Source organism: Schistocerca nitens, chromosome 1 (genome assembly GCF_023898315.1).
Source record: "Schistocerca nitens isolate TAMUIC-IGC-003100 chromosome 1, iqSchNite1.1, whole genome shotgun sequence".
NCBI lineage: Eukaryota > Metazoa > Arthropoda > Insecta > Orthoptera > Acrididae > Schistocerca > Schistocerca nitens.
In genome coordinates, this window is record NC_064614.1 from 132277288 (window position 1) to 132290821 (window position 13534).

A 13534-nucleotide genomic window follows, 5' to 3' on the forward strand; every position below is an offset into this window, starting at 1 on the left:
AGTTAAACCTAACTAACCTAAGGACATCACAAACATCCATGCCCGAGGCAGGATTCGAACCTGCGACCGTAGCGGTCTTGCGGTTCCAGACTGCAGCGCCTTTAACCGCACGGCCAATTCGGCCGGCGTCCATTTACAGAAGGTGTTCGAAGTGATGACCATTGGCATCAGTACAGTGCTGCAATCTTCTTATTATAGATTGAGTGGTATTCCTTATCACATCGGCACTTATCGAAGCACATGCATACAATTCTCTCTCGTAAGCGTAGTTGGAACGTGTTTATAAACAATGTCTTTTACGAATCCCCACTAGAAAAATTCAGTTTCTTCCAATAACAGATCTAATGTTTCTTGCAGGAATGTGATGTACTTGCTACCATTAAGATTTCCTTCGATGAAATAGGGGAACAAAATTCTGTCCTCCAGAATGCCACAACATACATTCATCGACACGGTTTTTGGTGTGCAACTTGTCGCAGCCAACATGGATTTTCAGTTGCCAATAATACATGTTATGAAAATTAAGTTGATCCCATCGGCAGAATTCAATGTGACGCATTCAATCCGTACCAGTTAATTTTTGCTGATGGCTGATGTGGTAAGCATGATATTTGTGGCGATGCAGAACACGATCAACACTACTCTGGCACATGCGAGATTCCCTTACGATTTTACAGGATCTAACACAAGGATCTCGAACCATAGTGGCAAAAGAACCAATTTCTCTTTCCTCGTTAGTAACTTTCCTTTGTCGGCTATGTTTCCGATGCATTAAAGACCCAGCTGCTCTCAATTCATCATACACATATTTAAATATACAACGTGTAGGGTGAGCACCTTGAGGATATCTTTCAGCATATAAGTCTCCAGATCTCACTGAATTTCGATGGCACTATCCGTAGATGTGAAGCATATCGACCTGTTCTTCGAAGGAATACATCATTCACATCCGCTTGATTCGACGATATTAGTCTTACCGTTTTATTGCGAAACCGTCGAATTGCGTTTACATGTCAATGGCACGTTAGATGGATACCCCGTATAAGGTGAATATTTACTCTTTGCACGATATACGAGAGAGAATTGTCAGAGCATGTGCCTCAGTAAGTGCCGAATTGATAAGGAATACCATTCAGTCCGTGATAAGAAGGTTGCAGCACTGCATTGATATCAATAGCAATCACTTCGAACATCTTCTGTAAATGGAAGTATATGCCCCTTTTCGACTATCGTTCACCTTCAAAGAACTTACTGTTACACATCATTGGATTCGTCTCGATGGCCGCTATCAGAAAATAAGTACTAAACTATAGTATCCCATTCAAAAACAAAACAAAGTTGACCTTCATTTTTCTGACGTTACCCAACCTAGCAACAAAAAACCAACGTCATATTATGGCCCCGTTGTTTCATGCAACATTTGTCCCACAAACTGTTCAGCCACTATCATACTATCGAAGTTCTTGTAGGTAGCAAAAGTTAGTGACTCACCCTGTATAAAGCAGTGACAGGAAGAAGATCGGGTACTCTTTTTCGGCAACATTCAGCAAAGACTAAAATCTACCATGAGTACAAAAGATTCCCGAAATCACCTCCACGACTTCAAAAAATGAGAAAAAGACACATAGATCTTGCCAAAAGGCTAAAACGCATTATAGTAATAAATAACGGATCGGTAAACTGAAGATGTTTAAAATGTCAGGTGGGAAAATTATGACAAGAGGTTTGATCATTTGCTGTAATAATGTTGTAAACAGAAAAGAAACTGAAAGTAGAAAATAGAAAAAATCAACCCTCGCAATGCCTAGGGTGGGACGGAGGAGATTACTACATGCCCGCTTTTTGAAAATGTTTTAATGTAATCAATTACTCTATATTTAAAAATTTTGAAAAAATGTGGGTTTTTGTGAGGTCTACTAGATTCCATATACATTTTAAATTTTTCGATTAAACTGAACCTGAACAGCCACTGCAGTGACTGTAGCCGTTTTGAAATACGTGTAATGTATTCGAAGTAGCGAATATCAACAACCGTCAACTGCGCAATGGAATAACGACAGTGAAAATTTGTTCCGGACCGGCTGTAGTCGCTGCACTGCCTGTTCCCTTGGACATGCAAGTCCAAAAGGAACATTGCGTTGCAACTCGGAATGGCACAGGCACTGCAATACTGTATCTATCTGCCGATACCGGGCAAGCAAGTTTCATGTAAGATGTCTCGCCTGTACAGGAATATACATTATGGATGTACGAGTACAGGTTGTAAACAGATGGTTGACGACATATGGAAGTTTGGGTCGGCCCGTCAGTCGTGCTCGGACAGCCTAATGGTGCTGGCCTTTTTAAATTTTTTGTGGTGGTCATAAAGACAGTAGTACACGTTATCGAAGGAGCGTCGATTTGTTAAGAGTGTGCTAAAACGTACTTTCAGGTTTTGGACTCCACTTGCGCATCAGTACCTCTTTAAAAAGTAAGTTTTTCATACAATTTAACAACAATTAACGAACTTTGTGTCTTAGAAAATTATTTTTGGGGTGGGTATAAAGTAACCCCCTTGTAACTGGCGTTATGGAAGATGCCTTGATATTACTAGGGTTAAACATGCCTTTGTACCACGTCCATAGACAGTCCTAAGCCTGAAAGAAATCTAGCGTTCTGATTAAAAATCGGTCGTCGGAGCCTCCCACATTGTTGCAGCTTCATTCGAGGGTCGGAAAACCCACGGCAAAAGTATTACTGGTCGGAAATACTACGTTAACGTCACACGTCCCAAAGGTCACGGTCGGGAAGCCCACCGCTTGTGTAAAATCTTCTGGGTTATTAGGTCGCGTCATATTTCCTCTAAAGTAATCGAACACTGTTTCAATAGTAGTGTATCCAGAGGAAGATCCCAGCAGAAGGTACGAAACGTCGATTATTTTAGAGCAAATACGACGTGGCCTAATAAAGCACAAGATTTTAACTTCGGTCAACATTCCCACTATTTGGTCGCTCCAGAAGATTCAGCATACGTACAAATTACAGTGTTTGTGAGTCAAGTTGACGTTGCATCGAAAACACTAACTGCCCGTAAGTGGTTACTACGCTGTGGCGGTACGCCACATAAGAAAAAATAATATTGAAGAATTTCGCAAATTTAGCAAAACTGACGTAACGAAATAAATATTATCGCAGAAAAATCACAAAGACTATATAAACTAATATGATCTGCGAAGGTTACTGTAATTTTTTTTCCTTTTGAAAAAGGATCGCACAGACTTCTCTTTTGTTTCTTCGTAGTGTAAGAAGCCATTTTGTGACGAGGCACGAGAACGTGTAAGTTTCATGTAATATTTAGACTAAATCTAATATTACTTAAAAGTGTCGCTAATATTTTATTGTTAACAGATCCTATATTCATGACGTGATATATGTCAATGATTTATGCAAATTTTATTGGGGAAAATTGGTGCCGGGGTCAATGCCATTGTTCTCTAAATGATAACGGCCCAGAGTCTTGATAAATATTTTTAATATTTGCTAATTTTGACAAATAATAAAAATAAATGTAAATGTAGGCGATTTCTCTTGATTAGCGGTTCTTCCTTTGGAGCAATAATAGTAGTCAGTTTCTCCAATATTGAATCATATTTATGTAACGTGATGTCAGTAAGTTTTTTGATCCCCGATTAACGGAAATAACAAGAATCTCCTCAGCATTGCAGTTTCACAAAGAAAAAACAAGTTATTAATAATGCACCTGTGAATCTGGAATATTGTGTCTTAGTGGTGTCTTTTAATATAAAAACAGCGTGTTGGGCAAACTAACTGCGAGAAGTACCATAACTGAGTGAATGACGTAAATAATTTTTTTGTTGTGAAGCAGGCAGAGTAATACTAACTCCAACTTTACATAACATATAAAAACAAAATACGTAAAAAAGAACCACCACAGTGTATTTTGCTACCCCCACAGTGCGCTGTAGTGGTTGTGCGGTGGTGACTGTTGTGGCTGTGCAGATGGTGTCTGAAGTGATCACCACCACATCGTGGTGGTCACAAAGTCACCAGGAGGTCAGTATCTTTCTCATGAATAGTGTATTTTCCAAGATCAAAATTCCAGGTTGGGTTGTAATATTCTCGACCTTTTACGAATATGCACGAATTCTATTGAATCTTTCCAAATGTTCTTGAATGTTCCAACTTAAAAACAGCAAATATCCCACTGATCTGCACCCTTGCAAGATTGTCTTAACCGATGAATTGCACAACGTGGTGACACTCACCATGGAGATGTTGGAGAAGCAGACGCCCTTGGCTGAGCAGTCCTGATTCTCGCCGCAGTTGTCAGACTTAACGAGCACCCTCAGCCGCACACACTGGCCGCCCCAGCGCTCCGAAACCACTGAAACAACAACAGTTGTCAGACTTGATGAGCTCCTGCTATCGCACACAATGACTTCCCAGGCACTTCAGCAACACTGAGACAACAACAACAGCAGAGTTCAGACTTCAGAGGCAGCCTCAGCTGCACAGCCCAGCCCTCTGACACCATTGAAACAACTCAAACAACAACGAAAGCTATTCCTAGCACTACTACTACACTTACTACTACTACTATTACTACAATTGTCAGACTTGGTGGGCACCTGCTACAGCAGACAAAGACCGACTCCGCACTCCGATACCACTGAAACAACAACAACAACTGCAGCAACACATGTCAGACATTTCAAGAACCCGCAGCTGCACGGACAGTCTGCCCAGGTGCTCCTCAGCTACTGAAATAACAGCAACAACAGTTGTCAGACTTGATGAGTTCCTGCAATCGCACACACATTTCGCTCCAGCCCTCCAGCAAAACTGTAAAAACAACAACAGCTGTCAGACTTGTCAAGCACATGCAGTCGCACCCACTGCTCGCCCAGATGCCTCAGCAACACTGAAAGAAGTATAATAACGTTCATGAGATTCGATGGACACACGCAGCTGCAGACACTGCCCAACCCCAGGGTCCCAGCGCCACGGGACCAACACCAGCAACAACAAAAACTACTACTGCTACTAACTACTACGACAAGCAACGGCTGTCAGACTTGATGGGCGCCTGCAACAGCACAAAAGGATGGCGCAGCGCTCCAACACCACTGAAAAAAACAACATTTGCCAGAGTTGTCAAACAGCTACAGCTGCACACACTGGCTGCCCAGGTGCTCCTACACCATTCAAACAACATTAACAACAGTTGTCAGACCAGACTAGCACCCACAGCCGCGCACACTAGGCGCCCAGGAGCTCAGACACTCTGAAACAACAACAACAACAGTTGTCACATTCGACGAGAACCTGCAGTCACATGCACTGGCCGCCTCGGTGCTTCGACACCACTGTACTTTGTCGGGAGAATGTTCAAAGAGTTGTTACTTTAATCAAAGTACTAATATACTCATCAGGTTACCTTCCGTTAGTAAAGTTGGTGTACTCAGTGACTGTGACATTATTTATAAATTATAAAGCGCAACAATCAGTCGTCCTTTTTTGTAGGTTTTATTTGATAAATACAGATTTTGGCTAGTGCCTAGCCACTATCAATGCACTGTTTTCTAGTCTCGATACATGTCAGTTCCCTGTTGTTAGGGCACCAGTCTCAGTTCTTTGAATTCAAAGAACTGTCACCGACCCGCGATTCGAAGAACTGTGACTGGCGCCTGAACAACAGGGAACTGATATGTATAGAGACTAGAAAACAATGCGTTGATAATGTCTAAGCACTAGCCGAAGTATGGATTTGCCAACTAAAACCTACAAAAAAGGACGACTGACTGCTGCGCTCTATAATTTATAAATGCTAGCATACTGTATAATATTTATGGATCACGTGGCAGTTATATAAAAGCAATTAATATAAATCAAGTTTGTTTTAGGTTCATTGCCACAAGAGAATCTTACCGGTCACTTCCATCTCTCCAAAGCTATGAGTACGTTCGTCCTGAAGTGCTGACAGCTCTTCAAAAAATCTGGCGCCGCTATGGCTACCTCCACTCATCAAATACACTGGGAATTTGTTGGGGTTCCGATAATTATTTTGCAGCAATTCATAGTGAGCGCGTCAGATTGTTAGCACCTAGAAATACTGGAAGTTTGTTCTTCAACCGCTAACGATATTTTTCGACTGTGATTCTAGTTATGTTGGAAGCTTTTGGCTTTTGATGTGAGTTCGAATGGTACAAAATAGTACAAAATACCTATTTCCTGCTGCTTATAATAATGTCCCAAGAATTTCCACACTGAAATGGAAACACCCTAGCAGCAATAAAATCAGTAAGTTGTAACTGCGCCGAAAAATAGAAACGTATAGAATTCTGCATCATTTCTTATAGTTAATGTTTATAAGACCCTTCTCTAAACACCACAGTTGGAAATAAGGCACAATATTCTCGCACCAAATCTTTCTCTTTTGATAGTTTTCATTCAAAAATAAGAAAACTCTTCCTCATGCGTGGCTTTCTTGTACTATTCTTTGTTGTACAGGGACGGCATCTCACTGATTAATTAAACTACCCAGACTGGTGGTTGATGTTTTGTGCTATAGTGCCACAATCTATTGAAGACTATTTTATGCTAGTAGTGTATCCTGCTACTAAGCCATGAATTTGCGTTGTTCCTTGTGCCGTATTGTGACTCTTGTGAACTACTGTCTTCAATAGGTTGGTATAATTTTGGACTACTATGTACCAGATATTTTTCACAACTTTTACTGTCATGTACTATTGTTTAAATAGCTGGTTGAAACTTGCATACCGAATAATCCCACATGCGCTATGATTCTAGATTTAGCACAGGCCCTCTGACACGCTGCAGCTACGGCCATGTTAGGAGGGATTCTAATGACCGAACTAGGGGTTACAAGCATTACCGACCATAACTGGCATTGGTTCCCCGTAATCGTCGTACGTGTCCCCCCTCCTTCCCTTACAAATTTTTATGGTTTACATTTATTGAGATGTTTGTAATTTTGATGTACCACAAAACACTCATTTTAAAATTTTGGCTGAAATTTATGCACTGAGCTGTTTCGATTTGTGTCGCTTTCTATATTACATCTGCATGACTACTCTGCAGTTCACACTAAAGTGCCTGGCAGAGGCTTCGTAGAACCAGTTGCACGCTATTCCTCTGTCATTCCACTCTCTGACAGCATGCGGAAAAACGAACTTTTAAAATATTTCATAGTTTATTACAATGACCATTTCTCCCCACAGCAATATACAGGGTGATTCAAAAAGAATACCACAACTTTAAAAATGTGTATTTAATGAAAGAAACATAATATAACCTTCTGTTGCACATCATTACAAAGAGTATTTAAAAAGTTTTTTTTCACTCAAAAACAAGTTCAGAGATGTTCAATATGGCCCCCTCCAGACACACGAGCAATATCAACCCGATACTCCAACTCGTTCCACACTCTTTGTAGCATATCAGGCGTAACAGTTTGGATAGCTGCTGTTATTTCTCGTTTCAAATCATCAATTGTGGCTGGGAGAGGTGGCTGAAACACCATATCCTTAACATACCCTCATAAGAAAAAATCGCAGGGGGTAAGATCAGGGCTTCTTGGAGGCCAGTGATGAAGTGCTCTGTCACGGGCTGCCTGGCGGCCGATCCATCGCCTCGGGTAGTTGACGTTCAGGTTTCATAACTAACCTTTTTCGTAGGACTCTCCATACAGTTGATTGTGGAATTTGCAGCTCTCTGCTAGCTCTGCGAGTCGATTTTCCTGGGCTGCGAACAAATGCTTGCTGGATGCGTGCTACATTTTCATCACTCGTTCTCGGCCGTCCAGAACTTTTCCCTTTGCACAAACACCCATTCTCTGTAAACTGTTTATACAAACGTTTAATACACCACCTATCAGGAGGTTTAACACCATACTTCGTTCGAAATGCACGCTGAACAACTGTCGTCGATTCACTTCTGCCGTACTCAATAACACAAAAAGCTTTCTGTTGAGCGGTCGCCATCTTAGCATCAACTGACGCTGACGCCTAGTCAACAGCGCCTCAAGCGAACAAATGTACAACTAAAAGAAACTTTATAGCTCCCTTAATTCGCCGACAGATAGTGCTTAGCTCTGCCTTTTGTCGTTGCAGAGTTTTAAATTCCTAAAGTTGTGGTATTCTTTTTGAATCAGGCGCTGATGAAGTCTGAATTTGGCCTGGAATGAGCTAACCTCGTTCTTGCCATAAGTGACGAATTTTGCTTGGGGGTGGTCAGAATAAATGCCTTCCTCTGCTGACGGCTCCATGCATATTCATTTCTTTTGGTGACCGTGGTAATACTGGTTCCCGTGGAACGGTTTGTTTGTCCTAATGAGGCCCTTGCGACGTGCCCTGAGAACTACTGCTATCACTATCGCCCTAGTTGTTCATATAGAGTGGCAACTATTGAACTATATGAACTTCAATCCCCGTAGCTTCTGAACGGTTTGCGTTAGTTGGTTGCGGGCATGATGGGAATTAGTATGCCCTGTGTGGTTTGGCTTATCGAAGAAGCACATTTGGATGGGTTTATCAATAAGGAAAAGTGGCGCATTTGGGGGACTGAGAATCCACATTTCGCGATCGAGAAGTCTCTTCACCCTCAACGGTTGACTGTGTACTGGGCAGGTGTTCAGTCATGAAATAATCGGTGCGATATTCGTTGATGGCCCGGTGACTACCGAACGGTACGTGATGGTTTTGGAAGATGATTTCATCCCCTATATTCAAAGTGACGATTTCGACAAGGCGGGAATCGGCCCCATAGAAGCAGAAGAGTATTTGATGTCCTGGAGGAGCAATTTTTGGGAGCGAATTGTGGCTCTGGGGTAACGAGATGCCACTGGCATGGGCCACGATTGACCGCCATATTCTCCAGACATGAACCTATGTGACTCCATTTTGTGGGGCTATATTAAAGACAAGGTGTACAGAAAAAACCCGAAAACCATTTCTGAACTGGGAACAGCCATTCAGGTCATCCACAGCATCGATGTTTCGACACTTCTGCGGGTCGTACAGAATTTCGGTATTCGTCTGCGCCACATCATCGCCAATGATAGCAGGCACATCGAACATGTCATAACCTAAATCCGAATACCTGTAGTGACATCTACATGTTGAATAAAGTGTGTGCACGCCGAATTTTATAATTTACGTTTTTTCATATAGTTCAATAATTGTCGCATTGTATGTATGTGAAGTGGGCTTGCTCACTGACACTGGACACCCCCTGTTTCCACAAAGTGCCTAAAAAGAAAAAGGACACAAGGGGAGGAGAAGTACTATATGCAGTGCCCTTTACATGTGCGTTTATGTCTGCACTGTTTCTTTCCATTATTGGCCGCTCTTGGGCAATATTAGTGATTTATGGATATGGTTCTATTTGGGTTTCCTGCCAGTAGCCTGTTTAGCGAAGCTGTGACGTATATCGAGCCCGGAAGCGGGGGCCTCCGTGTGCATTTTTGTGGGGCCACGTGTTGTATATACACTCATGTTCAGAAAAAAGCAGAACTCCTTGAACGACTAGAGATAGGACGCTCATATTCATATTGCACGTACATTAGTAAGTTCTGCATAGCCCGCCCGGTTGGCCGTGCTCTCTAACGCACGGCTTTCCGGGCGGGAAGGAGCGCCGGTCCCCGGCACGAATCCGCCCGGCGGATTTGTGTCGAGGTCCGGTGAATCGGCCAGTATGTGGATGGTTTTTAGGCGGTTTTTCATCTGCCTCGGCGAATGCGGGCTGGTTCCCATTATTCCGCCTCAGTTACACTATGTCGGGCGATTGCTGCGCAAACAAGTTCTCCGCGTACGCGTACATCACCATTACTCTACCACACAAACATAGGGGTTACACTCGTCTGGTGTGAGACGTTCCCTTGGGGTCCACCGGGGGCCGAACCGCACAATAACCCTGGGTTCGGTGTGGGGCGGCGGAGGGGTGAAGTGGACTGCGGTAGTCGTCGTGGGGTTGAGGACCACTGCGGCTGCGGCGGGGATTGAGCCTCTCTGTCGTTTCTAGGTCCCCGGTTAACATACAAAACATGCAGTACAACTTCTGTAGAAATGGTTAGCATTTGAACCATGTCGACACTTTGGGGTTCAAGGTAAACATCGATGTCGCTACAAACCGAAGTAATGAATGGATCAGCGTGACTGGAGCAAACGTGCAGGATGACTCGCAGATGTATGCGCGATCCGTACTGTCAGATCAATGAGTCTGAAAGAGGGCGCATTATTGGCATGAGAGAATGTGTGGAATGAAGTGTTTCGGCAGTGCAACGCGTGTATCCAGGTCACTGTGACCAGTGAGACCTACGTGAATGACATTCTGCGGCCCAGAGCCATACCCTTTCTGCACAACACCCAAGACGCCATTTTTCAACAAGACAACGCACGGCTATTCTTGGTTTCACAGGATGTCAGCCTTTTGCCCTGGCCCACCACCATACGTCACGCCAATCGAAAATGTGTGGGATATGGTGAAACGATGGGTGCAGCACCGTGACCCAATGCCAACCACAATAGATGAACTTTGGAACCAGATCAATGCAGCATGGATTGCTATACTATACTAAGTCATTCGTGCCTTTTACGCGTCGATTCTATCACTCATGGAACAACTTTACAGTGCCCATGGCTGAACCTGTGCTTACTAGGCAACAGGACACATGCTGGACCATTGTGGCTGAAATGCTAATCATTTCTGCAGAGCATACTAGTCTAACGTCCAGAGAGTTGTTCTGCTTTTCTGATCTTGAGTGTACGTGCACCTATTGTAATATACCGCGATCAGCTGGTAACTGTTTCAATTTTAAACTATTTAAAAAACTAATTGGCATAAGCTATTCTCATTATTATTGTGTGGGGAAAATTATTATTTTTGAGCCCTGCTGTTTAAGTGCAGCTTTGTTACTATTTGGGGAAAAAAGAAAAATATTACTATTTAAAGCTGATTCCTAATCTCTCACTGAAGTTCGTGCTAAATTCTATCCTCTGTAAAACTTCACCAATCTTCGAGATTTTGCGTTCCTTTAAATGTGGCATGCTACTTTCGAATCGTCTGCAACGATGTTCTAACCTGTTCTGCGTATCATGGAGCGTCAGTACCGCCTATTATTAATTTATTTAGTATAAACCCCTCCACTGCTCTTGATCGATTTCTTTGAATCTAATCTACATTTCCATACCTCTAAATTTGAGATCTCTTAATACAACACCTGCGGTATTGTTACTGTGTCCTGTGAGTCCTTTATTAACAAAAATTTTATTCATATATAAGTTGAATCACAGACTTTTTTAATAAGCGTTCTCATACAATAGTTTGTCTGTTGTCATGGGCATACGGGTCACTAACACCACCTACTAACACAATTGTTAACTCTGTGTGAAGTGGACTGCTTGAGTCAGTTTGGGCACCGATAGTATTACGAAATGGAATAGATGCGACAGGGCACTTTTTATCGATTTTTGACAGATCTGTTACACTGTTTCCCTACGCTGTTGCAATGTATGTCTTTTAATATCTAGTTTTACATTGTATTTAGGATATCACACATTTAATGATTTCATCCAGAACTGCGTAATGAGTTGATAAATAACAATTATATTTTTTGACCAGACAAATTTATTACCATTCAATACAAAAGATGGTCGCATATATTTTGAGAGACTCTTTGTCTAAAGTAATACAACAGTCTTCGATTGTTCACTACTGTGAACCGTCATCACAATTGCTGTCAATCAGTAAATGTTCTGTGGAAGCACCTAAGCAATCGAAATTGTTCATTTTTACAAACGTAAGAATTTTTCGTTACATGGTGATGGACTGGCAGTCGTAATTTGTTCTCGTAGTAACGGTGCGTTTGCGCCATATAGTGTAGCTTGGTCCGACACAGGAAACATATACAACGTGGAACACGAAGCACCTACTGAATACGATGCTAGCATTTCGACTGTCGGCCATAAAACATCCATTTGGATGCCACTGCCCACGCTCTGCACATCCAGTTCCCGCCAGCCTTTACCAGTGAAGCGCTGTTAACACGTTTGCGCAAACAAGAGGTAATTAGATCATCTCCGGGAAATTCGTGAGTCTCCTAACGAAATCCAACCCTTATTTGCGTCACCGAAATTCAGAAGCAGCGCCATTTCGCTCCACAGTATTCGGGGACGCGCAACAAATATTTCTCGCGGTCTCTGCAAATTAATTCTAATTAGTGGAAAATAATTAATTAGCAAGGAGTGGTGGCGCGTGTTCCGCGCTAATTACCTCCTCCCTCCTGTGGATGGATCATGGACGTCGCCCGCACGGAGAATCTCAGCGCTGAAATTCCAGTAGATACTCAACAAGTAATTAACAAAAGGATTACAAACTCTGCACAGCCCACCATTGCAAAATATCATAGAAAAATTTCACGAACGAACATATTTCAAGAATAATTAAGTTGAATAGCAGACTGTTTGGTTTCGCATGAAGGAATGTGAAAGTGTTATGCAAAATAACGCTATAGTATCAATTATTACGCAACTCTATTTCTCTTGTTTCCAGTGTAAAGCGAGCACTACAAGTGCCCTAGACTTGCGATACGTGCATTCTCTAGCATTTCTGGCGCTTCGAGCCATTACCTCAGTCCTATAGTAAAAATGTGAGTCAGGCTATAACAGCAGTCGTATGACGTCACGAACTGGGATTTAGGCAACGACGGACAGAATACAGCAATCGTTGAAAATTGCGCCAGAAACTGCTTGTGTTCTGAGTAGCTGCTGTATTTTCTTTGTCAAACATGATTTACAGATGTTTGGCGAGACAAATATTATTACTGAACAACGGTATAAGCTAGAGGCGATTATCCTTTTGACTAGTTAATAGCACCTAAACTAATCTCCAGATAGTTTCCGAAATACAGGGTGTATCAAAAAGAATATCCGACTTGGCATGTCTATATTTATGAAACTTATAAACATATATAATGAATATTGTTTTTTGATGAACGGAAAACACCAAAAGTTTTCTTTCATACCTATTCATAGGTATTCAATCGACCCCTTGCGATGCATGGCATATGTCAATGCGGTATTCAGATTGTTCCCAAGCTGCAGCGAGGATGTCTTGAGTTACAACTTCCACAGCTGCTGTTACGTAATGTCTCAGTTCATTCATTGTTGCTGGTAACGGGGGCATATTAAGTCGTTTATAAACCTTCTACGAAATAATCACATATAGTTACGTCCGGTGATATTGGAGGCCAGTAATGTAAGGGTGAATCATTTGGTCCAGTACGACCGATCCGTCGTTCAGTAATACTTTGATTTAAAAATTCCCACACTTCCAGATGCCAGTGTGGCGGTACCCCATCCTGTTGGTAAATGAAGTCGCTGAAGTCTCCAACTGTGGGGAAAGAAAGTTCTCAAGCGTATCGATGTAAGTGCTTCCTGCAACAGTGTTCTCTTCAAAGAAAAATGGACCACACACCTCTTCCCGTGAAATATCACTAAACACATTAAATTTTGGA

The 13534-nt window shown here is 42.2% G+C and overlaps 1 protein-coding gene across 1 annotated transcript in view; it reads right to left on the bottom strand.

The window, feature by feature from the left end:
* The window catches only part of LOC126210057 (delta and Notch-like epidermal growth factor-related receptor), a 364547-nt gene that overhangs the window by 276751 nt on the left and 74262 nt on the right, over window positions 1–13534 (bottom strand). The window contains exon 4 of the mRNA XM_049939540.1: window positions 4266–4384. Coding sequence (XP_049795497.1) covers window positions 4266–4384 — 119 coding nt within the window. The remainder of the gene's footprint in view (window positions 1–4265; window positions 4385–13534) is intronic.